We start from the raw sequence: 26,797 nt of genomic DNA, 5'->3' as shown, positions 1-26,797 counted from the left end.
TAATTCTTTAAGGATGTTAGCAAGTTACCAATTCCAGTGCCATGAAATAGCAAACTCTGTTCTAAAAGAGTGAACAATTTATACATTTTGTCTCTATAAAAATAATCTCAGAACACTACTGCTGTCCTTTAAAACAGCATGACCAAGTCTAGTATAAAAGAAAAGCAAAGTTTCACAGAATATTTTTGCTTTAAAAGATATTACAGATTACCTAGTTCCACCATTTTGTTTTACAGATAAAAGTATCTGAGGCTCAGAGAGGTTAAGTGGCTTGAATCCAAGTGTGAAGAAACACAGCATAATATTTAAGAGCACAGCTTTGCTGTTAAACAAATCTGGCTTTGTTTTTCTCGGTCTATCACTTACTAGATGTGTCACTGTGGACAACTTGCCTTTTCCCTCTAAGCCACAGGTACTGCATCTGAAAAAGTGGGAATAATAACAGCACTTACTTCACACAAGACTACTGTGTGGAGTAAATAAAATAATGTCCATAATTTCTTAGCACTGGCACTTGGTAGGAACCTAGGTGTTTCATACCATAGCTGTATTAGAACACAGGCTTACTGACACCCAGTTTCCACACTGCTTCTTCCTTCATTATTAGCTAAACCTAAAAAAACTGGAGAGGACCACAGACCACAAACTCTCTTTATTTACACTGAAAATGAGTCCCAAAGAATCATTATTACTTCTATTCCGTCAGGTACCTTCTCACTTTATATCCACTAGCAAACCAAGATGAATATTAATTCAGATGCTAAAGATCAAATGTAGGTTTCTGCTTGTTTTCAGAATAAGATAAATCAGCCTAGATAAAATATGCTAAGGTCTTAAGCTTTTTTACTAACTTTTAACAGCAGCCATTGAGATGTAAAGTGATGTATTACCTCTCCTTGCTTTATTGCTACTCACTCCTCTATTTCAGTCGATCACTGAATCACTGAAAAGTTAGAACATTTAGTAAGTAGCCAAAGTAAGCTGAGAACAGCAATAGGCAATGTAACAAGTTTCGTATTTTTTTTTTTTTTAATTGATATTTGGTCTGTCAGGACCTTGTAGTCTAGTAGGGTCCATACAATGAAAAGTGGTATACAAATTTACCTACACAGCCCCAAATCTCAATCACCTCCTATATTTCTTTCCTTTACATAAGACAACTTATTGCATAATGGTCTTTATTTAAGAGATTTTCACTGTTGCAGTGCACAAAGATATATAAGAACACATTTACATTTCATTACCAAAAAAATTAAAAATTAAAACAGGAAGATACCACTTTCTCCTGATTGGCAAATATTAAAAAATTGAATAGCACAGTAAGTTGGCTAAGGCTTGGGGGAAAAGGCATTCTCATACATCTGTGTTAGTGGACACACATGTATATTGATGTACTTTGGAGAACATTTTAAGATATATTTTCAAAATTAAAAATACACATAAAGGTTGATCTAGTAATTCTACTCCTGGAAATTAATACTATACATATACCTACATATATGTGCAAAGATAGTTAATTCTGCATTGTCTATAGTAGCCAAAGACAAGAAAAAACTTGAACACCCATCATAGGAGATTTTTTAAATTAGAATTCAATCATTATTAATCATTTAAAATTAAGTCATAAAGAATGTGCTCAAAATATTTTATTAAGGACATTTTAGTAAAGTGTGTAGAATGTGGTTCTATTTTTATAATATAATTAAAAATGTGTACTGCTCTTTTGTTATATGCTTATATATGCATAGGAAATTTCAAAAAGTGTATAAAGAAACTTATTAGCACTTGCCTTTGGTGATCTTCCTGGAAGATCAAAGAAGGAGAGAAATGTATTTCTCATTGTATAACCTTCTGTTTGACTTTTAAAAAAAACCTATATGTGCGTTTTACTTTAACATTAAAACATGTACAAATTTATTAGCAAATGCCTGTAATTTTCTTAAGCTTCAGCAATCTTCTTAGTATAGCTTATTAAAGTTGAAGCTTAGGTAAATTAAATAAATAGGGTCAAATAAAATTCAATGACCTTTTAGTAAAGAACCGCCTTCTAGAAGTCCTGCTTTGGCAGCATTCAAAGCCTGTGTAATGAAAATTGTCCCATCTTCACAGCCACATATTAGTTTATCAAGGCTTGGAACATACTCTGATGAAGTGACAACCGCAATTCCATTCTCATCTCTAAAACCAGAGAAGTAGTCAATAATACTTTGTGACATGGTATGATGCTTATCAAAATTATCTTGAAGGGTCCAGGTGGTAGTTATTGGTATCTCTAAAAGGAAAACACATAAGGGAAAATTTGGTTTATAAATTCATTATAGATATAGAAAACATTATCAAGGCACCATACTTTGGGGAACATGGAGACTCTTTTGCCATCCTAATAGTATGTTATAGGCAGAAAAGTTCTGCCATCCATTGCTTTCACTCCAAATGCTATTTTATTGATTCTTTCTCCCTCAAGGAGCCTCGGAAGAATAGATGTGTATTAGTGCATTCATTTTAGACTTAAATCAACTGAAAAGAATGGAGAAACTCTTTTGAATAGAGAAATTGGTTGAAAAGGGGTACAGGATATGGACATGACAAATTCAAAAATATGAATATGGTCTATCAGTCTATCCTATATTCATATTGTCAACATTCATTTCAAGTCAATAAAACATCATTCATGTTAAGTTGATGTTAATTTGAATTACACTTGTTGCATTGTTGTATAAGATCTATAAGCATCATGTTTATACTACTTTTATGTTAGTATCTAATGCATAGTGGTACATGAGAACTTTTTCTTGTTTGTTGACTCATATTACTCAACTTAAAAAAAAAACACTGAGTTAATTATAAAGTAGTTCTCAGAAGACATGTGATTAGAAATAGAAATTGTCTTACCTTTAGGAGAACCATCAAACTTGGATACAGGAACATCAGGGATGTGCCACAAAGTAATTCTTCCTGAGACTTCTCCAGAGAAAAGTACCTTATAAAAAGGCTCTTTCCTTTCATTCATGTAGCCCATAACAAAGGGAAGGCTCTGGTCCAAATAAAAAAGTTAGCATTTATGTAGAAAAAATATCTTCAAAAAAATCTATATAATGGCAGCCACTGTTTTTAAATGAAGGGACAAGACTTCATAGATGAACTAAATTATTTCCATTTATTTCCCACTGTTTAAAAAATTTCAAGTAAATTAAGTGAAATAGTCCTCTTACTCAAAACAAAAAAGTTTTTATGAAATAAGAAGCAAAGTCATCAGCTAGATTTCAGAGAGTTAATAAGAATAGTTAACATTTATTGAACATGTTCAGTGTATGTATTACGTATACTGTTAGGGTCTTTGCATGTATTCAGTTAAGTAGTCCTCACAATAATCCTGTGAAGTTGGTACTATCATTGTCTTCATTTTACAGATGAATAATCTGAGAGGAAAGAGGTTAATTTATTTAAGGTGATATAGATGGCAGTGGGCTTTTGAGCCCAGTAATTCTGACTCGAGCCCACGTCCTGATGACAGTGCTGTACTGTCCACTGAGGAGGTCTGATTTCTTTATGATCCCTTCAGTTCCAATTGTCAGTTAAAATAGCAGAAACTAATATTTGTGTGGTAATTTTGTGGTATTATTATGCTTTCTACTTTCTTTTGACCATTTTTCAGATTTAACATACTTGATTTTAAACTTCCCAAATGGCCACAAAGAAAAATGAATTCATAACTTACATAGATAGATAGATAGGTAGATAGATAGATACTAGTAAAAATAAATGTATAAGTTATAATTAACATAAATATATTTATATATATAAATATATAGTTTTGTTGTGGCACAGTATGAATATTGGGTACCAGAGCTCTTAAAGATACACTTTCACTAGTGAATGGGTTCAGAATCTCCCTAGTACCTCAGTGCAGTGTAGAGGTTCTTTGGGCAGACCTGTATATAGAGATTACACACAAGGGATCAAAATGATTAAGTGATTAGAAAAACAAAAACAAAACCCTCTTTTGATGTACGAATAAAAGGCACCCTGAAAAGAAAGCCAACTGCTGGTGCTAGAACTAAAGAAGCCTAAGAAAGTGATAGTTTCTAGTCAGAAAACACATGTTTGAAGGTCCAGACTTAGTTATTTTAGTGGAAAAATTCTATAATGTATCTCTAGAGAATATTAAGGGCCCAAATATTGCTACATTTAATCCTTACAACAAAGCTACATAGTAAATAAACTTTATTATTATTTCTGTTATAGAGATAAGGAAACTAAGACGAGAGGAGAATAAGAAACTAATTCAAGACCAAGATATGTAATCCTCTATAGTCCCAAGAAATGAGAGCATTGAAGAAAAACAGTTCCAGTGAAGTGAGTTCTCTGAATAATATTTTTTTTTAAAGATTCAGAAGGCACTTTGGGGTCTTATACTTCTCAAGGCCACCATTTTTGTAGGTGTTAGAAATGGTACAATAAAACTTGGTTAGATTGGCTTCTCAAACTCTCTCAACCTTTGGGAACCTTAAAATTGAGTAGTCCAGCTCTCTCATGATTTTGATATGAGGATGACGCTCCAGAGAGGCTGGGTGGTTACTGAAGTTGGTCGCAGCACATCTCCTCCCTCCCAGCAAAATGTGCTGCCCCTACAGCCCATGCTCCCCATACGCTGTTACTCCCTCTACGCTCACTTCTGTACTACCATTCCTCACTTGCTCACACCCACTCCTTGACACCTCAATCATCCTCCTTTCCAGTAGTTTCCTCTCTAGTTCACATGAAAACTCCCTCAAAGCCCCTTATCATGTGATTCTGATTTTTCGTCACAGTACCCAGTACCCATCACAAGAAGTACCCATCCTCCAAGAGGTATTAAAATAGTCATTAACAGTGAATTATGTTTCATTAGGTCCCATTTGTTTACTTTTTTTAAATTTCCATTTCTCTAGGGGATGGGTCAAAAAGGATCTTGCCGTGATTTATGTAAAAGAGTGTTCTGCCTATGTTTTCCTCTAAGAGTTTTATAGTGTCTGGTCTTACATTTAAGTCTTTAGTCCGTTTTAGGTTTATTTTTGTGTATGGTGTTAGGGAGTGTTCTAATTTCATTTTTTTACATGTAGCTGTCCAGTTTTCCCAGTACCACTTATTGAAGAGGCTGTCTTTTCTCCATTGTATATTCTTGCCTTCTTTATCAAAGATAAGGTGACCATATGTGCATGGGTTTATCCCTGGGCTTTCTATCCTGTTCCATTGATCTATATTTCTGTTTTTGTGCCAGTACAATACTGTCTTGATTACTGTAGCTTTGTAGTACAGTCTGAAGTCAGGGAGCCTGATTCCTCCAGCTCTGTTTTTCTTTTTCAAGACCGAATGAAACTTAAAAACTTTTGCACAGCAAAGGAAGCCATAAGCAAGAGGAAAAGACAAACCTCAGAATGGGAGAAAATATTTGCAAATGAAGAAACTGACAAAGGATTAATCTCCAAAATATATAAGCAGCTCATGCAGCTCAATATCAAAAAAACAAACAACCCAATCCAAAAATGGGCAGAAGACCTAAATAGACATTTCTCCAAAGAAGATATACAGATGGCCAACAAACACATGAAAGGATACTCAACATCACTAATCATTAAAGAAATGCAAATCAAAACTACAATGAGGTATCACCTCACACCGGTCAGAACGGTCATCATCAAAAAATCTACAAACAATAAATGCTGGAGGAAGTGTGGAGAAAAGGGAACCCTCTTGCACTGTTGGTGGGAATGTAAATTGGTACAGCCACTATGGAGAACAGTATGGAGGTTCCTTAAAAAACTAAAAATAGAACTACCATATGACCCAGCAATCCCACTACTGGGCAAATACCCTGAGAAAACCGTAATTTAAAAAGACACATGCACCCCAATGTTCATAGCACTATTTACAATAGCCAGGACATAGAAGCAACCTAAGTGTCCATCGACAGATGAATGGATAAAGAAGATGTGGCACATATATACAATGGAATATTACTCAGCCATAAAAAGAAACGAAATTGAGTTATTTATAGTGAGGTGGATGGACCTAGAGTCCGTCATACAGAGTGAAGTAAGTCAGAAAGAGAAAAACAAATACTGTATGCTAACACATATATATGAAATCTAAAAAAAAAAAAAAAAAGAAGGTGATGAACCTAGAGGCAGGACAGGAATAAAGATGCAGACGTAGAGAATGTACTTGAGGACACGGGGAGGGGGAAGGATAAGCTGGGACGAAGTGAGAGAGTAGCATTGACATATATACACTACCAAATGTAAAATAGATAGCTAGTGGGAAGCAGCCGCATAGCACAGGGAGATCAGCTTGGTGCTTTGTGACCACCTAGAGGGGTGGGATAGGGAGAGTGGGAGGGAGATGCAAGAGGGAGGGGATATGGGGATATATGTATATGTATAGCTGATTCACTTTGTGATACAGCAGAAACTAACACACCATTGTAAGGCAACTGTACTCCAGTAAAGATGTTAAAAAAAAAAGACTCTTAAAAAAAAAAAGCAAAAAAAAAAAACAGTTATCTTGTGGTAAATGCCTGGATTCAAATCCTGGTTTTAGCACATACTAACTCTATTAAAAGAGCCAATTACTTGATTTAGGCAATTTACTTAACCTCTCTATATCTCATTTTCTCTAACTGTGAAAGAAGGCTAATAAATAAAAGCACCTACTATATGGGATTACTGTCAGGATTAATGAGTTGATAAAGGTAAGGTGCTTAGTATGGTTCCAGGCATTTGGGACATACTCAATAAGCAGTAACCATTCTTATTATCCATTCTCAAAACAAATGAGAAACTCACTCGAAAGTCCATTCCCAGACTCTGGGGCCAAACTGCCTAGGTTCAAATCCTGGGAATTAACCTTCCTGAACATCAGTTTCAAAATGGGGTCATGGTGGAAACTCGTGTAAATAAGGCAGTGCGTATGTTTAACGATAATAAGGACTGAAAAAAAAAGTTACCCATCATCATCGTCATTGTCATTACTCTTAGTTCACGCATCCAAATTCCTTATCTGCAATCCTCAGGCTGTTTCTATCCCATCTACTCCCACCTCAACACTGCTATCTTACTCCACAGCTAAGACCCTGGGAAGCCCAGTTCCTCGCCTCAGAAGCCAGGACCCCTACTACAAGTTTCAGCGATCATCAGCTATGATTTCAAGCTAGGGAGACTTTCCTAAAGCTGTTGGAATGAAGGAGGAGTCCCCATTTTTGCTACTACAACTCCATCAGCAGGTAAGTTCCTGGCATCACATGAGAACATGTTACTGTCACACACTGGGATTTAATTCTATGGGATCACTCCAAAAAACATGTTTACAGAGCATAATTCTCTAAGTTCATTGTATCTATCAAACTCACCTCCCGACACCATGAAAATGCCTTCATTACCTTGTAACTGCATGAAACAGTAAGAAGTCTTATATTTAGTGAATATTGGTGATGTTTTGAATAGGGAGAACAAGGTCTGAATTTAGTTTCTTGGCCGGATAAAGGGCAAGCAAAGGTCTACGGATGAATAGACCAGCTTCTTTTTGTTTCAGATTATTCTATTCATTTTCACTGGCTTCCAAGTACTTCCCACTTTTAAGATACAGAAACAACTGTGGTTGTCTGAACAAGAATTATACATCGACAGAAGACTCACAAATCTATGCCTTCACCTTTTTTTTTATTTTTTTTGCGGTACGCGGGCCTCTCACTATTGTTGCCTCTCCCGTTGCGGAGCACAGGCTCTGGACGCGCAGGCCCAGTGGCCATGGCTCACGGGCCCAGCCGCTCCGCGGCATGTGGGATCTTCCCGGACCGGGGCACGAACCCGTGTCCCCTGCATCGGCAGGTGGACTCTCAACCACTGCACCACCAGGGAAGCCCTGCCTTCACCTTTTGAGACACAAAGCAAGGTGGCTTCCCATAAGATTAGTATTTTTTTAAGTTAATTTGTAATCGCTGTTCTTTTTCCTCATAGTTATGTATAGCATTGATATTTGCAGTAGACTAGAAGCTCCTAAAGGACATTTCTTATATCTAGCTTTTAGGGCAAACTGTGCTTTATAAAAATGCATTCGGGAGCTAAAAAGGAAAAAAAGGGCAAGTCCTTTAAAAAAATAACTTAAAATGCCTTTCTGAGTAAACCACAATAAAGCTTTTGTGATCAACAGCAAAACAAGGCTCTATTGCAACCCACGAATGACTTTAGAAATAGTGTTCCACACCATAACTCTAAAGTCTACCTATGCCCTAGTGGCACTTGGAGTTCTAATTTTTGGCTGACAGTCTTAATCAAGTTTTTGCAACAAAACCTCACAGATATGTTAAAGAGGTGATACTGAACCATAGGATTTGCAGCAGCTATGCTGCCTAATTAAGCAAACCATCACTGTAAAACGTAACATGCTTCGTTGTTTGACACATTAATAATTCAAAACTCCTCCATTCTCCATGAAATACCTTTTGGATAATTAACTGATGACTAAGTCCAATAGGTTAAAAAAAAAAACACTTTCATTGACACTAAAGTAAACTAACTGCTTAAATTTTCAGGCTTCATAGAGTGTCAAAGATATAATTCAGTCAAGTGAAAACCCACAATTACATCCTCAACTCTCTGCCAGGAATCATAGTTATATTTGTTGTAACAAGAAAATTTATTCAGAAGAATAGCTAAATGCATGTGAAAATGATCTCAATATCCAGCTTCCTTAAGAATAAAAAAAAGCAGGATATAAGCCATTTGATAAACTTTAAAAAATGAAGTAGATACATCAAAATGTTAATAACTTTGTATCAAACTATCTGTTAGAAAGGTCAGTGGAAAAATGTGTATGCATATATATATGGTGGGGGAGAGAGAGAGAGAAAGAGAATGAGAGAGGGAGAGGAAATAAATACGGCGAATGGTGACAATTGGTGAATCTAGGTAAAGGGTATATGACTGGTCATTGTACTATTCTTACAACCTTTCAAATATTTGAATATTTTCCAATTAAAATAAGTAAATATAAAAAATAAAAATATTCATATTGAATATGTATGGTGGTAAAATTAGAAATTTTAATTCTTCCTTTTTTATCATTTATAATTATTCCATAATAAATATGTATTGTTTAGTTAAGCAGACTTAAAAAATAGCTTTTCTAAAGGCAAAGTTTTCTTCAGTAGCCATTAACAATTAGATTTAATTTTCTCGTTAACAACTTGATGTGATTCTTCAATTCAATTTTTTCAAGCCAGACTCTGTTACAGACAAAGCAACACTTATCTGAGAAGTGGAGTGAAACAGCTTTGAGGCAGTCATTCTTTTCTTGCATTACCTTATTTTCCTGCACAGAAGTAGAGCACAGTAAATGAGGATAAATGGTCTCTTTAAGCACTCTTCCATCAGCAGGGTATATGCTTTTTGAAAGCCCACTGCATAGTGAAAAATAAAAAGCAAAGTTTAGAACTTTGGGGTTCTTTATTCGTTTTTTTCCCCTCCCACTTTCAAAAGCCGGATGGTACGATTCAAGTTTCTAAACTCTAGTTAGAAATTGTTGGGTTAATAATTACAAGTGACTTTTTGAAAACCCAGCACCAGCTGTACAAGTTATACATGGTTAATCTCATTCCTTCATCCCCTGCTGTTTTATACAAAGGCTGAAGCCTACCAAGCCCAGAGTAAATCTTCTAGTGCCAAAGTTGTTTTGTTCTGGTTTTTGATCATGGGCAGCATGTGGGGATTTTTCCATAATAAACCTCCCAAAGTTCATTTTCTACCTGAATGTTTTGTATGCTGCTCCCATCTGAGCCCACCTGTTCAGCAGCTGATAGATATAACTGTGACCATCTTCTGTCCAAATGATGATTCTGTGAGCAGCAAGCACCTCTCCACCAGCAAAGAACTGCCCGCTCCCACTAACTTCAGTCCAAAGAAGAGAAAAATCACAATAATCGTAAACCTAAAATACAGAATGAATGATGCCCATTAACAGAAGCTTCCAATCTAATCTACCGAGGAGCAAGATAAATTATGCTTATCAAGACTATTTAGATAACAGTGTTAATGCAACAACATATCAATTATTAATATTAAGTATCATAACAGGCCACACTATACTCATGGACCAAGATAATATTTCACTAGTACTTATTTTTTCACATTTATCCTAGGTAGGTTTCAGTGGACAAACCATCCGACAGTATCATTCCAGAATGTGCCCATTACGCACAGAGACCAAAAATCCCAAATTTTCTATGCAATTTTATTCTTTCCATATGTATAGTCAAACCTGAACATTTGAAAAATTTATTACACACAAAAGAAGTTGATACAGTAGAAATCCTAAAGTACATGCTGAACCATCTACTTTACATTTTAGTTCAAAAATATAAGCCTTTAAGTAAGACAATATAGTTTTGTTAACTGAGCCAAGTATATGAAACATTAGAGAAAAAAAGGATGCTATCAAATGATAGTAACTTAGCTTTCCTTTCTTCTTGGAGATGTCAGTGAATATATTCACAAGAAAAGAATGTATATAGTCCCTAAAAACAAATGTAGTGACAAAGCAGAAAAAGAAAAAAAATATAAAAATAAGACCAATGTATGTAGGTGAAAAGTATTAGTTTTCTTTTTAACTATAAAGTGCAGGCATCAACTCTTTAAAATAATCTGAGACAAATGCTCACTATTATAATAGTTTGTTATTAATAAAATTAGGATATACTTTATATATACAATATCCTGGGAAGGAAAATTACCCAGTGTAGTGAGAGGAAAACTGATAAAATTCAGTCATAAAAGACAAGTAATTCCCTGCTGCGGTAATAATATTATAAAAAGTTTGTATCATATTTAAAACATATTCTTATAATTGTTGCACTGAACAAGATAAAAATCAAATTACATTTGTGTATCACTGGTACTTATTATGTTATTTTATAATACCTTCCAACATTTAGAAAATACCACCAGTAGAAGTCTCTCTGTATACGTGCAAAATCGTATTGTTCGGCAGTTCAGGGAATTAAGAAATTTGGATTCCTTTTCATAAACATCTTGCTTTTCCTTCAAAAGTAATAAAAAGGTTTTAGTACTAGTTCTAGTTAATTTATATAAAACTGTATTAGAAGACTGCTCCCCTCTAAACCTGAAGTAGATCACACTGTTATTATAAAAAAGCACCCAACTTTCCTTTTGAGTTTTCTGAACTAAGAAAGTTACTTTGCAAAAGAAACCATGAAAAGGAAACCCACTTGAATTCAAGAATTCATTATATACAATCATTCAACAAACATTCTGTCGGGAAATTTGCTGCAGGATACTGAGAATATAAAGATATGAATAAGTTACTTTCAGATATGGCAGAAAGATAAAACAAAAAAAAGGAAAATATTTTTTTAAAAAACCTTTGCAGTATCTTAATTGCTAAAATAGAAAAACAAACAAAATGTTTTGAAAAGACAAAAGCGTAGCCAGCACAGAACACCTGCAATACTATGTTCTCAATAAGTTTCTGATAATGCTGGGTGTGTGTTTTTTGGGCTCAGTATGCCAACACAATTCCCAGGTTTTCCCAACCAAGAAATTCTAAAGGATAGTCCAGAGTATGGGGCAGTTGAAACAGTTCTGTCAACCGCACAAATTCTATGACTGTTCTTTTGTCCATCACCTCGACTTGTAGCCTGATGCTAGGGAGCAGATGAATATACTGGACTCCCAGTGTATGTTACCCCCATTGCCACAGCTCACAAAGAGCCAGAAGAAATGGGGTCTTCTGCTGTAAGGGACAGGGAAATATTCCACGATGAATTTTTTTAATTAAATTATAATCAGTGTTTGTGTGTGTGTGTGTGTGTGTGTGTGCACGCATATGCGTGTAGATAAAAACATTTGTATACATACAGAGAAAAGGTTGGAAAGATACCATGCAATTGTTACCAATGCTCACAACTTAGAAGAGAGATAGGGAAAAAGTACATGGACGTAAAACTTATATACTTCTACATCATTTGGACTGTTAACAATGAGAATGTAACACTCTTATAATTTTAAAAATGTCAATACATATGCTTGAAATTGGAGAATAAAGGATAGTTTCACAAGCCAACCTGAATGCTGTTGATAGATGAAGAGAGATCCCATACTTTGAGCTCACCAGCTACTGACACTACCAAGAGAGAATCTTCTGTAAAAACAACAAAGGTCATATATAAGCTGACCACTGTTATAACTGGTTACTCTAAAGATCATTTCATAGTCATTTAAGGATTATGCAGGGCATGTAGGTAGAAAATACTCAGCTGTTTTTTTAATTAAAAAACATTTTAGATCACATTCTAAATTTGTTTTGCAATTTCAAAGTGACTCCCATGTAAAAGGAGAGCACCACTAAAACCAGAACCACATTGCAAACCATCACGCTGGCAATACTAATTACACCTTCCTATTTCAGAAATAAGTAAGGAGCCAGCCTTCCCTCATTACAGGAACTGAATTCTCTTCATTACTACATCCAGGAGATACAGGCAGGGCAAATCCAAGAGTCCTGTTAATCCACAACAAACACCTGCTCGTCACTCTTAAAATGTATCAAAGCAGAACTGGGTCATGGAAACACAGTGTCTCCTCTTTCCACTTCCTCATGACCTCTTGCTGACTTTCCAGTGATTTGAACCACTGGGATGGATGTTCTCAGTTTTTCTTGATCTGGCTTAGAGAGCTATCCCTACCAGTAGGTAAACATAAAGAAGCATTCTGAACTCTTGCCCACTAATTTAACAAATAATTCAAAGGTGATATGTTTATACGCTATCTCTAGTGTTAGATAATACCTAACTCTTACCTTGAATTCTCATGGAGTGAACAATGCACATGCAGTTGATCCAATCCGGAGACTGAGATGATATGAAAGTGTGAATAATAACCAAACTTTTGGCATCAATTATAAGAACATCTTGATATTCTCCACAACACAGAAGCCAGCCTTCTCCTATCATCCGGAATGAGCAGTGGTAATACTATGCAAATTGAATTCAAAGCAAAAGTTTAATTATCACTAGCAATTAACATAATTTTGGCTGCGGTGAAGACTTCTCTGGATTTTAATTTTATCATCTATTCAACTAAGGTATTAGGCTAAATAACAATTAAAATTTCTTTTAGTTCAATTATTCTACACTTCTGAAGTGTTAATTTTGCCGTTTATCTGACTTGCATTTGGTCATTTTTCTGGAGAAGGGGACTCTTTTGGGAAGAATTAATCTTATTCCAAATCATGGAAAGCTCACAATTATATTAATTCTGAAATGCTATGTAGAACTGGACAACAAAAACCAGGTTTCTTACCCTAGCAACACTGCTGCATCTTAAGAAGAAATAAAAATGTTTGAAAAGCATTTGAGGAATTTTTGTGCCAAATAAATTTTGAGAATGGCTTTTATTAAAGTTTGAGTAATATAATCTACCCTTGACAAGCTCTCTCGCTATTCAGGTTTTGATCCCAGAAAGGAGTTCATGAATGTTTCAATGCAAGTCATCAATGCTAAAAGCAATGCATACAATATAAAGAACAGTGTCAGTACCATGGAATCATGCGACTACCTTACGTATGCTTGGAGTCCACATACCAAAAGCCAAAATCTCTTTTAAATACTGGGAAGTTATTATAAAGATTAAAGCTGTGCCTCTTGCTCTGTTTTCATAAATAAGAAATTCAGAACCTATCCATCCAAAAAAGGTTTAAACTGGAAGCAGAAAAAAAACTTTTTTGCTTTATAAAACTGTATGTCAATAAAATGGAATCATATCACGTGTGTGTTTTGTGAGTGTAACTAAGGAAAAAATAAGGAAATTGTTTTTCAAATTTGTCTATGTTAGAAAGATACAGAAATAAGAGAAAGAATAAGAAAAAAAATTGGTTGAATAGTTACTTTGGGGAAAGAAAAATGCCAAAAATAACAGATGATAACTGACAGTATTCTATTCTAATGATAAAAAAAATTCAAGAAAATAATCCCTCTAAAGACATGTCTTTAAATGTGTGCTTAGCAAATGCTCTGAAGGAGCTGTAGCATCTGGAGATGTTCTCAAGGAAGTGAACATACTTACACAGATTGCAGTGTGCCTGTAAGGAAGTGTGGCCTTCTCCACGCACTGTCCATTGGTGACATTCCAAACACACATCTCCCTAGCAGAGATAACTTTGTATTATTCTCTGTCATTTCCACTCAATTGGCTGGAATAATTTTTGTGCCACCAAGTTTTTCTTTAGTGCTGCACTTAAAGGCAGCTTGATCGTTTATGTGGCTTTTTGTTACAGATTACTGGGCAAGAAAATGTTGTGGTCATTAGCAGGGATGACATGCTGTATCTATGTCTTTTTGTTTTGGTAATTACACCCTGCCACCAGCCTACAAACCTTACTTGAGTGCCAACCTGACCTACAACAAATTGTGGGGATGCAGGTATCACAGCCTGGGAGAGTGACAGTACAACAATCTTTCTATGGAAACTGCATCTTCTTGAAAATCATTTATTTTATTGAACTTAAACTACATATTCTGAAAAGCATAATACATCAAGTGTTGCATCTTCTGGAGCTCAGGTATCATTTTTATAAAAATAAACAGTGCCACCAAGAGGCCACATTTGGTCTATCATTGATACGCTTTATTTCTTTGCTTCTCCTGAAATCCTGAAACCATCCTTGCCACTAAATTGTCAGAAAATTCTCATTGTTTAGAAAATTCTGACTTGGTTACATATATGTTACAAAGATACAGATACAGTTATGAAATACAGTTACAAATACACCCAGTATAGGGCAGTTTAAATCCGTATGATTTCAGTTCACAAAAACCAGAATGGCTGTTTCAGAGTTGTTTGGTAATATTCTTCAGTTTTGACAGTTTCAACACATAAGCAAAATTTTCCAAGGAAGAAAAATGAAAGCTTTATTGGCTTTAAGGGAGAGCTGCTATTAAGAAGCAAAAGACACGGACCAATAACGGTAAATGCTATATGCATTTGGTGTTTGCAGGCTTTGGGGGTTTTATTAGCCAAACACTGGAAATCAATCTTTAAATCAATGGTTCTCAACCTAGGCTGATTCTGCCCCCACAAAGGACATCTGACAATGCTTAGAGACATTTTTAGTTGTCACAGCTAGGAACACGATACTGGCATCTAGTGGGGAAAGGCCAGGGATGCTGCTAAACATCCTACAACACACAGGATAGTCCCTCACAGCAAAGAATTCTGCCATGGTCCACAATGTCATTAGTGCTGAGGTTGAAAAACCATGTCCTAGATATAGAACTAAATATTCATAGTGATTTTATTTCTCTCTGTTTATATCCAACTGTATGCCAGAAAGGATTTGAGGTAATCTGAAAAGACATGCAACTCAATAAAACGGGGAAAGTGTGTGTGTGTGTGTGTGTGTGTGTGTGTGTGTGTGTGTGTGTGAAAAATAAGACTGGGGAAAAAGGTAGAAATTGAAATAATATATCTCAAAGGATATGTGTGTGTGTGTGTGTATATATATATATATATATATGTAAAGAAATGGAACTTTAAGCAGCCATCAATATAAAATTTTAGCTCTAAAAAAAATTTGAGTTTATCAGTGTGGTTCTCAGCTCTAGCTATGCATCAGGAATCACCTGTGAATATATAAAAATTTCTCCTCAGAGATTCTAATTTCATGGCTCTGTGTTGTGGTCCTGGCATGTGGGGTTTTGCAAAGCTCCTGGTCAGTTAACCTGTTTCTAGATAACTCTATCTCTAAACCAGTGGTTCTAAAACTCTGGCTCTACGTTAGACTTATCAGGGAGGTTTTCAAAAATACTGATGTCTGGGACCCAACCCAGACATCAAGCCAGACTAATTAAATCACAGTTTCTAAGGTTGGAGCCTGGGCATCAATAAAAGCTCTCCCAGTGATACTAAGGTTTCTAAACTCTCTTGGATTCTAATGCCTTCCCTGTTTGTTTGCTTATCATCTTATTTTCTACCTTAAATTGGAAAAAAATACAAAAATATCACATAGTAAAAATTGACTCCTTGCCAATCAATTCTATTAAAGAAAGAAAAACAAATTTGTTGTATGTCAAAAGTAGCATTGACATTTTAGCTGGAACTGCTCAGTTATGTATCTAATAGGAAGACATGAAAATTAACTGTTAAAATGAACATTCTTCTTTTTCTTTTCAAATACTGTTCCCCAACTTTGTACATAGATTAAATCACCTTCAATTATAAAAAATTAATGTAACAATTTTCAATTTTTTTTAATTTTTAAATTTCAATGAAAAGAAAATCACACAGGAAAAAATCCATAACATATAATATTAGAATATTATTATATTCCCCCTAAAAACTCCTTGAGAAAGAGCCTTTCTTTCTTATTCAACTGTACATCCCCACTTGAGCGCTTCAATAAAAATTCGTTCAATGGATACGTAAATCAGTCACTACTCTTTCATCCACTTTCTATCTCTCAAAAATACACTGTTTTGGGCTTCCCTGGTGGCGCAGTGGTTGAGAGTCCGCCTGCCGATGCAGGGGGCACGGCTTCGTGCCCTGGTCCGGGGGGATTCCGCATGCCGCGGAGTGTCTGGGCCCGTGGGCCATGGCCGCTGGGCCTGCACGTCCGGAGCCTGTGCTCCGCGACAGGAGAGGCCACAATAGTGGGAGGCCCGCGTACCGCAAAAAAAAAAGTACACTGTTTTCTCTTGGCCCTATTCTTATTCTCAGATTTGTGTGCTTATAACACTGTTATCATTTTGCTCAAATTTTAATGAAGCATCTAGAGGGAAAGGAGATACATATGAATGCTTGGTTTGCCCTCTTGAATTACAAGTCCATGACATTCTTCAAACTCACTTTTGTCTTCAGTTACACTTTTGGGTTTTCTTTGGCATTCTCAAGCTCCCATCTTCTTATGCGCATTTCTTAAATGTTGGTTTTCCTTAGTATCTTAGGCTTTCTTACATTCTCAAATTTCACACTCTCTCTTGATGAGTCATCTACTCCCATGACTGCAGGCACCAACTATATGATGTTGGAAGCCCAGACCTATTCACTGGACTCTAGATTTCCACATACAACTAGTAATTAGATGTTTCCACCTGGATGACTTGCAGGACTTCACACTCCTCGTACTTAAAATGAGGCATAACACCTTCCCTCCTTTGTTCTCATTCTCAGTGAATGGTATCATCACCAGTGAGTTTCCCAAGTCATTCTTGAACTCACACATTCTCTCACTGTCCCAAACGTGGGGTACCCACTATTTCAAATATTTTCCTCTAAACCAGCAGCATAGCACTCTCCAGGAACATGTTAGAAATGCAAGTTCTTGAACCTCAGCCCAGACCTACTAAACCTGTATCACCGGGAATGGGGCCGAGAAATCTGTATTTAAACAAGCTCTGAAAATGGTCCTGATGTAGGCTTAGGTTTGATGAACACTATCCTAGAAGACTCTAAGGCTGGGTGCCTGCCTGCCTATCTCTCTAGTATCATCTCTTACTGGTAGTTGGAAATTTTATTAATAGTAATAACTCTCTTTATCAATGTCAAGCCTTTTTTGCCTTAAGGTTTTATTAACTATATATATTTATTAATATAATGCTAAAATGGCTATATTAACATTAATTTCATTAGTATTTGCCCAGTAAATCTCTTTCCATCCATTTACTTTTAACTTTTATATATCCTTATGCTGTTTTTGTTTTTTAAATTGTCTGACGATCTTTGTAATTTAACTGATGGGCTTAGTCCCTTTACTCAATTGAGATTACTGGTTTATTCGGGTTTATATCAACTACCTTATTTTGTGCTATTTGTCTCATTTATTATTGTCCCCTTTAGATTAAACAACATTCTTTTTCTTTTTTTAAATTGGAAGTTATATATTCTGTTTCTTTCATTTTTATTTCTTTTGTCTGTTCTCTTAGCAGCCACCCTGGAAATGTCAGCATGTATATCTAGCTTAAAGTCTAAGGTTAATCACCATCTTTACCCACCTCTAGAACACCAGAACATGTGGAGTCTGATCACTATGCTTATGATATGCAGTTGTTGATTAGGATTTTGTGTATGTGAGGGGGAGGTGGATGGGAGGTACATATAAACCATATTGTAATATAACCTGTGCTTATTTAAATTTTCTAAAACTTTGCTGGGTTTTGTTCAATATTCCTTTTTCCATCACATCTTCCTTCTGAAATCATTATTCTTACTGAAAAACATAACTTAGAATTTCTTTACTTATAGAGGGTCTGTTGGCAGTGAACACTCTCAGTATTTGTCTTAAATATTACTATTTTGCCCTAATTTTTTGAAGATGTTTTTGCTAGAGATATAACTCTAAGTTGATAGATATTTTCTCTCAACTTTTAAAAGATATTTCACTGCTATCTAGTTCTCATTTTACTGTTAAGAAGTCAGCTCTCAGTTTAATTAACTTTCCTTTAAAAGTAATCTGCTTTTTCTCATTGCCTACTTTCAGGCTCTTCGCTTTTTCTTTGGCATTCCATCATTTCAACATCAAGTTCCAGGTGTTTATTTCCTTTCATTTATCCTGAAATTCACTGGGATTCCTGAATATTAGGATTTTTGCCTATAGATGAAGTAATACTAAGTGAAAAAAATGAAAAACTAAGTCAGGAAGCAAGTCATGATCAGCATGAATCTGACAACGTTGGAAGCAGAAATGCTAAGCCAACGGTCACTTCCTGGGACTTTTAAAAGCTAAAAAAAAAAAAAAAAAAAATTGTTACTTAGGAAGTAATAGGTCAAGCCTAGTAATTTTAACAAGTTTCAGCAGATTGAATTAGGATTTGCTAAGTATGCAGTAGCTAAAGTGTAGGTACTGCCTAAGGAGAATCTCATAGATGCAAGGTGTCAGACCCCAAAGAAATAGACTTCTAGAAAATTCAAATCATCTTGGAAAAGGAAGACCAACCAGACTCCTTGGCCCTTTAACAATCATACTTACAGGACTTATACAGCTGAATTCATCTATCATCAAGAATATGTCCATTAACTCCTAGTTTCTTTTTTGGAGCTAGACCACTGTGGACAAAAACCTCAAGGTGGAACTCAGTTATACTTTTCAGATCTATTTCTCACTCAGCTATTAATTTTATCAACTGTGCCAGTAGTCTCAGAAAAACTAACCATCCCCCAAATTCTCTAGATTGGGAATAAATATCTCAGCCTATGTAGCAGGCTTCGAGGCAGCCCTAGTGTATGAAAGCTAAGCAGTTGTTTAAAAAGAATGTACTAGGACATTTCAGTTTAGCTTCATCCAAAGTTCAATCTCTAAGTATAACAATTATGGCTTTGCTATAAGCTATGAGAATAGGTATCTCTTTGATGTCTGTACCACTAGCCATTTTGTTAAACTATTCCATTTTTAAAAGTTGGACACTTGATTCCTCATTCTTCTTTTGGGTCTCAGAATTCTAAGCCATATAATTTCTCCTTGGGTTAAAAACAAAAATGGAGGAGATTTTCTTGTTTCAACCAGCAACCCAATCCCTCATTCACAAACACGTGCTGAATGGATTCCGCATTCTTGAGTATACTTTGGCAAACATCTCATCAGCAGAGTAGTTCACAGTAGCTCTTCCATCAGTGGGGCTTTTTCCTACAGCTAAGTCCTGTTTCATTGGAACAAACCTCCTTCCATGAAACTACACCCAGATCACTATGTTCCTTCTCCTTCTCACTCCCACATCCCATTTACAAGTGAGTCCTCTCCTCTGTTTTAAAATGATATCAGACAAGTGTACAACATAAAGATCGTAACTGCTGAATTGTTTCACGAAACTATGAAGGCTTGCATGGATTTGCTTAATAGCTCAAAGTGAGTTACTACATGAAAAAAGACAAGTGCCCAGACTTTTCCATTTTCAGTTCTATAATAGGTGACATTTGCCAACATCCTTTACACAATGAGGCAGCCACAAGGCCTGATACACGTTGGGATGTTTAAAGATTGGGAGTCATAGTACTGATTACTTTCCTTGGGACTGTCACACAAGTTATTCAACCATTCAAGATCTAACTTTTCCTATATGTAAAAGGAATATGTTAATCACTAAAGTTTCCTTCAGCCCTAGAATTCTGTATCCCATCAGAGTTTTTAAAAAGGGAGAAGGAACAGAAACAGGTGCACAGTTCCACATATCTTACCTACCCATTTTCAGCAGCACTAACTATGAAGGGCTGTTTAGAGAAGTCTCTCGCTCTCGCCAAACACGTCACTGAAGCTGAATGACCAAAAAGAAGTTCTTTGGCCGAAATCTGAAAATGATGAGGGTAAGTTTTTAAATAGCTGTAAACTTTTTAGTAGGAGAATATAACATGACATTATATAATTATTCATAATTCTAATTAGGAATGCTGTTATATTATGTTTTTGCTGTACATAAGTTTCAGGAAAACTGATATATGGCATATCAAAATCCCCAGGATAATAAACTTCTAGGTAAAGGAACTGTGTTATACACATTTTTTTTGTTTTTGGTTTTGCATCTGTCATGAAACCTAGATGATTGCTGGACCTGTTTTACAACATCTAGGTTTTGAATACAAATAAATCAGTGTTGACATTTATTACGCACAAAATGTGCCTCAAACAATAGTAGCATATTTATGTGCAGATTTCAGAATTCAGAAATGAGTTTACAAAATAATGCAGAGAAAATATTACCCTTTTTGTAACCATTATAACGCCTTATTTGAATTCCTGCCTCAGAAATAGTAAAAATTAACTTATCCACATTAGAAATAAAATTTTAACTAAGCCAACTTAGTTAAAATGCCATTGCAAAATGCCAGCTTTTTCTCCTATGTGTGAATTTTAAAAATGACACCAAGGACTAATTCTTCCATTATCTCATGTGTGAAAGAAATCTGTTCCTCATAATCCAACCATAACAATAAGAACAAATTATTTCATAACATAATTGTTCTCTGCCTTCCTCTTATTTCTATATTAATCAGAATTATTTCTTTAAAAAATCTGTTATCAGAATAAATTTCTAGTGCTACATAGAGCATTTTGCAGTTGGTTCTAATCACTTACAATCCAAGTTCTCTACCTTCCTCCTGGGAAATACAGGTTCCATCTCAGAAAACAACATATTATCTTTCCCTATCATCACACTTGGGAAAGCGTAATTCTATGAATTTAACCCTTGTCCTATATATTACAGGCCAAATTAAGCAATGAATCAGGGCAAGTCAAAGATACTCCTCCTCCAGAGAAAATCCACTATGGACAAAATGTCAGAAGAGAACACCATTGCCTTTCATATGAAGTCTTCATTCTGCTACTAAATCTTCACATGTAGTTGAATGAGCTGTGACAATTCACTATAACCTCCTCATTTTATCACACATTCTGCTGTGAAGAATAACAAAAACCTCTACAATCACGCCTAGTCGTTGCCATGATGAAATCCAGGAAACCTTTACTTCTATTCGTGGGCTCCACCTTTATGAAGCATTGGTCCCCCTCAACTCCCACCATAGCACAAATAGAAAAGGGAAAAGAACACACAACTTGATGAGCATATACCATATTCCAGGCACTTATGCAACTATGAACAGGGTTTAATCCCCATTTCACAGTTGAGGGAACTAGGGCTTGAAGAATAGAAGTCATTTGCCCAACACTACAGAGTCGGTAAATAACAGACCTAGATTTTGACCAAGACGTTTATTCTTTTTCTCTGCTCAACATTGCTGTTCTTCATTTTGTCACTGTTGTGTTTCCTTCTGAGTATAAAACAGGAAGAAAAATAGAACATACCGATACTATAAGAGAATATACCTGAGAGAATGTTCAGAGTTCACCTTTTGCTATGCTCACAGGTATGATGAATGCCAGCAATCAATACCAAAAGGCCCAAGTGACGAAGTTCCTAGCATGGGACTTGGAGAAGCTCCCCATTGGCAGACCTCACAAAGTTTTGGGGAAAGCACAGGGCTTTGAGAGTCAGACCCTGAGCCTGGAAGCAGAATGCTTAACCTAGATACGTGATGAGCAGCCCAGGACAGGGAGACATTTATTCTCCAGCTCCCCTGCACCCCGCCATCCCACCACCCATGGACAGGGAAAGTCTGAGATGTGTACACAATCCCCTAATGAATGCTTGGATACTCCAAGATGTACAGACCTTAAATCAGCTTCTTTCCCTCCCTATTCCTATTCTCTAATCCTCTCTATTTCTTATACAGAAACGTGATACTCTCATTCTAGCAGTCCTACCCATCACCCAAACCCCAAATCTGGAAGGTATCTTTGGCTGTTCCTGCGCCTTTAGCTCACAACCAACTGGTTTCTGAGTTCTGTCCATACTCTCCTCTTAATATCATTCCAGGTTTCATCTCCTCTTCATTCCCATTGCCACTGATTTAGTTCATAGTCAAGAACTTTCCTGACTACATTACTGTAGAAGCCTTCTGCCCAAAGTCCCTGGTAGTATGGGACTTACCTCATCTCCTTCTCCCTTCAATGTGCCCTTATTACCAAGTGATATTCTAAATTACAAATATAATAACATAGTATTATGTCATCTCCTCAAAATCCCTTAATATTACCACTGCTTTTAATTAGCACAAAGTGTTAGCGATTGCTAGTTAAAAAAAAAAAAAATCTAATCTCCTCAGCATGTTAGATTCCACGTTGAGTCTGCTCTGTCCTTTCCAGATGTGCCTATCACCTCTAATTTGCCCTTTATGTTCCAGGTCTGCTCAACTACTTTCACCAGTTCCCTGAAGGCAAAATAGTCCCGCCTTCCACACACACACTTATCATTCTGTCTGCAATCTCCTCCCACCTGCTTTTCCTGTTCAAGTCTGATACATCCTTTAGAATTCAGCTCAGGCATCACCCTCAGAAAGTCTTTCCCTTGAAGAGCACACTTCTCACTGATTAGGATGGCTATTAAGAAAACAGCAACAGCAATAGAAAATAACAAGTGTTGGTGAAGATGTTGAGAAAATGGGAACCCTTGCACACTGCTAGTGGGAATACAAAATGGTGCAGCCACTGTAGAAAACAGTTTAGCAGTTCCTCAAAAATGTTAAAATAGAACTACCATATAATCCATCAGTTCTACTTCTAAGTACAGCCCAAAAAAGTGAAAGCAGGGACTCAAACATATGTTCATACACCCAGGTTCATGGCAGCATCGTTCACAATGGTCAAAAGGTTTGGAAGCAATCCAAATGTCCGCTGAGGAATGGATAAACAAAATGTGGTATATAAATACAATGGAATGTTATTGAGCCTTAAAAGGGAAGGATATTCTGACTTATTCTATAACATGTATGAGGACATCGTGTTTAGTGAAATAAGCCAGTTGCAAAAGGATAAATACTGTATGACTCTACTTATATAAGATACATAGTAAGGTCAAATTCATAGAGACAGTGTGTATCCCACCACTTTACAGCTTCCTAATTACATGTCTGTCTCCTACACTAGACTCTGAGAAACCTGAAGGAGGAATCTACACCTGTGACAAAAAGCATCTGTGTAGTTCGTCTAATGACTGCATAAGTGAGTGTCCTTAGGTTTGTTTTTCCACTTTATTTGGTGATGAGTGAGCGTTTAAGACCACAGACCGTGATTATTCTCTTACCTAAACCCTTTTGGAGAGGGGAAGAAGCTTTCCACATTTAGTACAAGGAAGAAAGAAAGAGCTCCCAGTTCATTTTACACCCCACCTCCCTGCAGTGTCCTTCTCCCCTTCCTACTGTCTTCCCCTGCTATGCCCATCGGCCCCAAGCTGCCCTACAGCCACTCAATCAACCACGTGGTCATCACCTCTCTTAAAATCTCTCTTGTCTTCAAGGCCTCTGTTCTTCTTCCTCTGGCTGAATTATTCCTTTATCTATATATTTTAAAACAAAAATCAAATTAAACTACTAAGCATTAAAATATCAGTGATGGAACACCCACTTGACTATCTTACAGATACCAAGAGGATTTGTTGAGAACCCAAAAATGCCCTGATTTTTGAAAAGCCTAGAATCTTCCCTGCTAATAGTTGACCCATTGTCATGTAGGGGCAAGATTCAAAGGAAAACTAAGAGAAGGTGTTCATTCTTTCTGGTCCTATGATTAGCCCTAGAAAATCTTAAGGAAAACTCTTATGTGGAAAATCTCACACCCATACTCATCAATATCTTACTTGTGTTACTAACTTTTTCACAATGTCCTCACAGTGAACTTCCAAAACATAAAACTAATCCAATCTCCTTCTTAAGTCTTCTCAATGATTCTTCTTGTTCCATACACCCCTGCCAATCTGATTCCCATTCCCACCTCATATTTCTAACTGTGATTTCTCAATATCAGCAACTATTAGAATTTGGGGTGGAATAATTTTTTTGCTGTGAGGGGCTGTCATGTGCACTACGGAATGTTTACAGCATCCCGGACCTCTGCCCACTAGATGCCAATAGCATCGCCCTTCCCATTGCTCTAACCCCGAGCAGAAGACTTGCTCCTAAGAAAAGCATGAAATAACTATTCCCACTGAAGATGAAGTACAGACTGACCCCCACAAAGAGCACCCTGTATTATAACATAACTGCACCGGCAGTTACTAGCCTATGTCCTTCCTCTATGACACTGCGACCAGTTGGGCAGCCAGTACCAGGTCTTCTCATTCACGTTTGAACTCAGGTTCCCACCGTACTGCCTAACTTATAAAATGCACCCAATAAATGCATGTTGAATAAATACCAGGAACATACGTAAAAAGATATAGATGCTAGGATTCCAAATTTCTTAAGCTTATAGCAACCTACATATTACAAGACAACTACTTCAGCCAGGAAACACTACACTCCAACATTAAAAAAAGTAGCAAGATAGTTTAAGCCATTTAGGATCTTAAGTTTAGACTGTAAGAGATAATAAGGGCAACGGCCAATTTCAAAGCTCAGCTGTTGCAATAATACCCAGTCCTTCTTTTAGGAATGTTCACAAACATTGAGCTGAGCTGGTCTGCTTGCAGTTTTTGGCAGTCCTGTAGTGTAACTGCTCAGTGATGACAGATGTTAATTAATTATACTATAAAACAGAATTACAATTAATTGTTAATTTAGGTTTTAAAGTGACAAACTTTAAAGGCTAAAAATAGTCTTTGATCTTTAAAAGGCTTCCTAATGAGGGCAGTATACTTTAAGTACATCATTAGTTTAAGTGTTCAAATTAGGTCTAGAGGCTCCTAGAGCTAAGCAAATATCTATTCCAATATGTTAAATGTTTATGAGTTGGGACAAGGACAATTAATTGCTAATCAATGGGCCAAATCCTAGGTGAGGTCAGGTTCTGAAATAGGAGGACGACAATAGTAAATTGGATTTAGAGCTTTTCGATGTGACCTGTAAAAATCACAGGCAAGCAGAGACTAAAAGAATGGCAAGAAGAGGCTTTCCTGGTGGCGCAGTGGTTGGGAGTCCGCCTGCCGATGCAGGGGACACGGGCTCGTGCCCTGGTCTGGGAAGATCGCACATGCTGCGGAGAGGCTGGGCCCGTGAGCCCTGGCCGCTGAGCCTGCGCGTCCAGAGCCTGTGCTCCGCAACGGGAGAGGCCATAGCAGTGAGAGGCCCGCGTACCGCAAAAAAAAAAAAAGCATGGCAAGAAGGCCAAACTGGCAGAAACACCCAGATAATTAAAATATTACTCATTTAGTTAATAGTGGTTTTCAAGGGTGCCCTTTGTTTAGATTAATGAGCCATAATTTTTAGAATTATACTTACATGTGCGTAGTTCAGTTACTTAAACATATAATTCAGGATAAAAAAATAGTAAAACTCAGCATAGCTTAAAGGATGATAACACTTAACTGGTAGCTAAGATTGGTGCTATTCATAATATAATTTTCACATATGATCTTGATCCATCATATAATACTTCATTTTTCCAAATTCAAAAGTAAAACCCATTTATTACTTTGGTAAGTACCTTTTTAACAACCATGCAAAACTTCCACTGTCATTGCAGGTATAAAAAGCACGCTGTGTTTATTTTATGAGCTCTATCTGCTTCAATAGTAATAGTTTTCACTAACCTTTAGTTCAGATGAGAGATTCCAGAGGCAGAGTTGACCCTCTTGACTTCCTGTCACAATCATTTGCTGGTCATCAGTGATCATGATGGCAGTGATGCTGTGAGGAGGTGCCTTCCTTCCCCAGAGTGCCACCGCCTGTAGGGAGGACCTCATGGTAAAGGAATCCTGGACACACAGAGATGGGAAGACGTGTACACAGTTATCATTTGTAAATTTTGAAAATTGATCATCTCATAAATGTTTATGATGACGCAAACTTGAACAATGTGTTCTCCGAGAGCTGTGGAGAAAGGGGTGTCCCCGTCAAATAGAGAAGAATGTAGTCAGACATTGAAATTACCATGCCCATTGTTAATTAGTCAAAGAAGAATGATTTTTATTCCAATTCTTGACGATTGATGCTAACCAAGAGAAGGATAGGAATAGTCTACCCACTCCACACCCAGCTCTGACTATGGGTGACCTTACCCACACCAAAGTCCAGCTAGGCCTTTCAAGAAGAATAGAGTTATCTACACACTATAATTTGAAGACAACTTTGCAGACTCTCTTTCCCCAGAAATGTCACCTCATCTAAGTAACAAATACCTGAACTTTGCTATTAAAAAGTAAATATTTTTGTAAGTGTATTAAAATCCTTAATAGTCATAAGATTCCTGACACATCCAAATAAGAAAACAA

General features: G+C 36.5%; 1 protein-coding gene across 1 annotated transcript in view; it reads right to left on the bottom strand.

The window, feature by feature from the left end:
- Positions 1–26,269, bottom strand: part of WDR72 (WD repeat domain 72) — a 189,700-nt gene extending 163,431 nt beyond the window's left edge. Inside the window, exons 1-10 of the mRNA XM_030878732.2 lie at positions 26,117–26,269; positions 20,218–20,324; positions 14,115–14,193; positions 12,850–13,024; positions 12,116–12,192; positions 10,953–11,072; positions 9,818–9,963; positions 9,340–9,436; positions 2,893–3,034; positions 2,027–2,272 (exon numbers count right to left, since the gene is read on the bottom strand). Coding sequence (XP_030734592.1) covers positions 2,027–2,272; positions 2,893–3,034; positions 9,340–9,436; positions 9,818–9,963; positions 10,953–11,072; positions 12,116–12,192; positions 12,850–13,024; positions 14,115–14,193; positions 20,218–20,324; positions 26,117–26,269 — 1,342 coding nt within the window. The remainder of the gene's footprint in view (positions 1–2,026; positions 2,273–2,892; positions 3,035–9,339; positions 9,437–9,817; positions 9,964–10,952; positions 11,073–12,115; positions 12,193–12,849; positions 13,025–14,114; positions 14,194–20,217; positions 20,325–26,116) is intronic.
- Positions 26,270–26,797: the final 528 nt, after the last annotated feature.

Source organism: Globicephala melas, chromosome 2, assembly GCF_963455315.2.
Source record: "Globicephala melas chromosome 2, mGloMel1.2, whole genome shotgun sequence".
In the NCBI taxonomy this organism is placed as follows: Eukaryota; Metazoa; Chordata; class Mammalia; order Artiodactyla; family Delphinidae; genus Globicephala; species Globicephala melas.
This window is presented reverse-complemented; position numbering and strand designations above follow the sequence as displayed.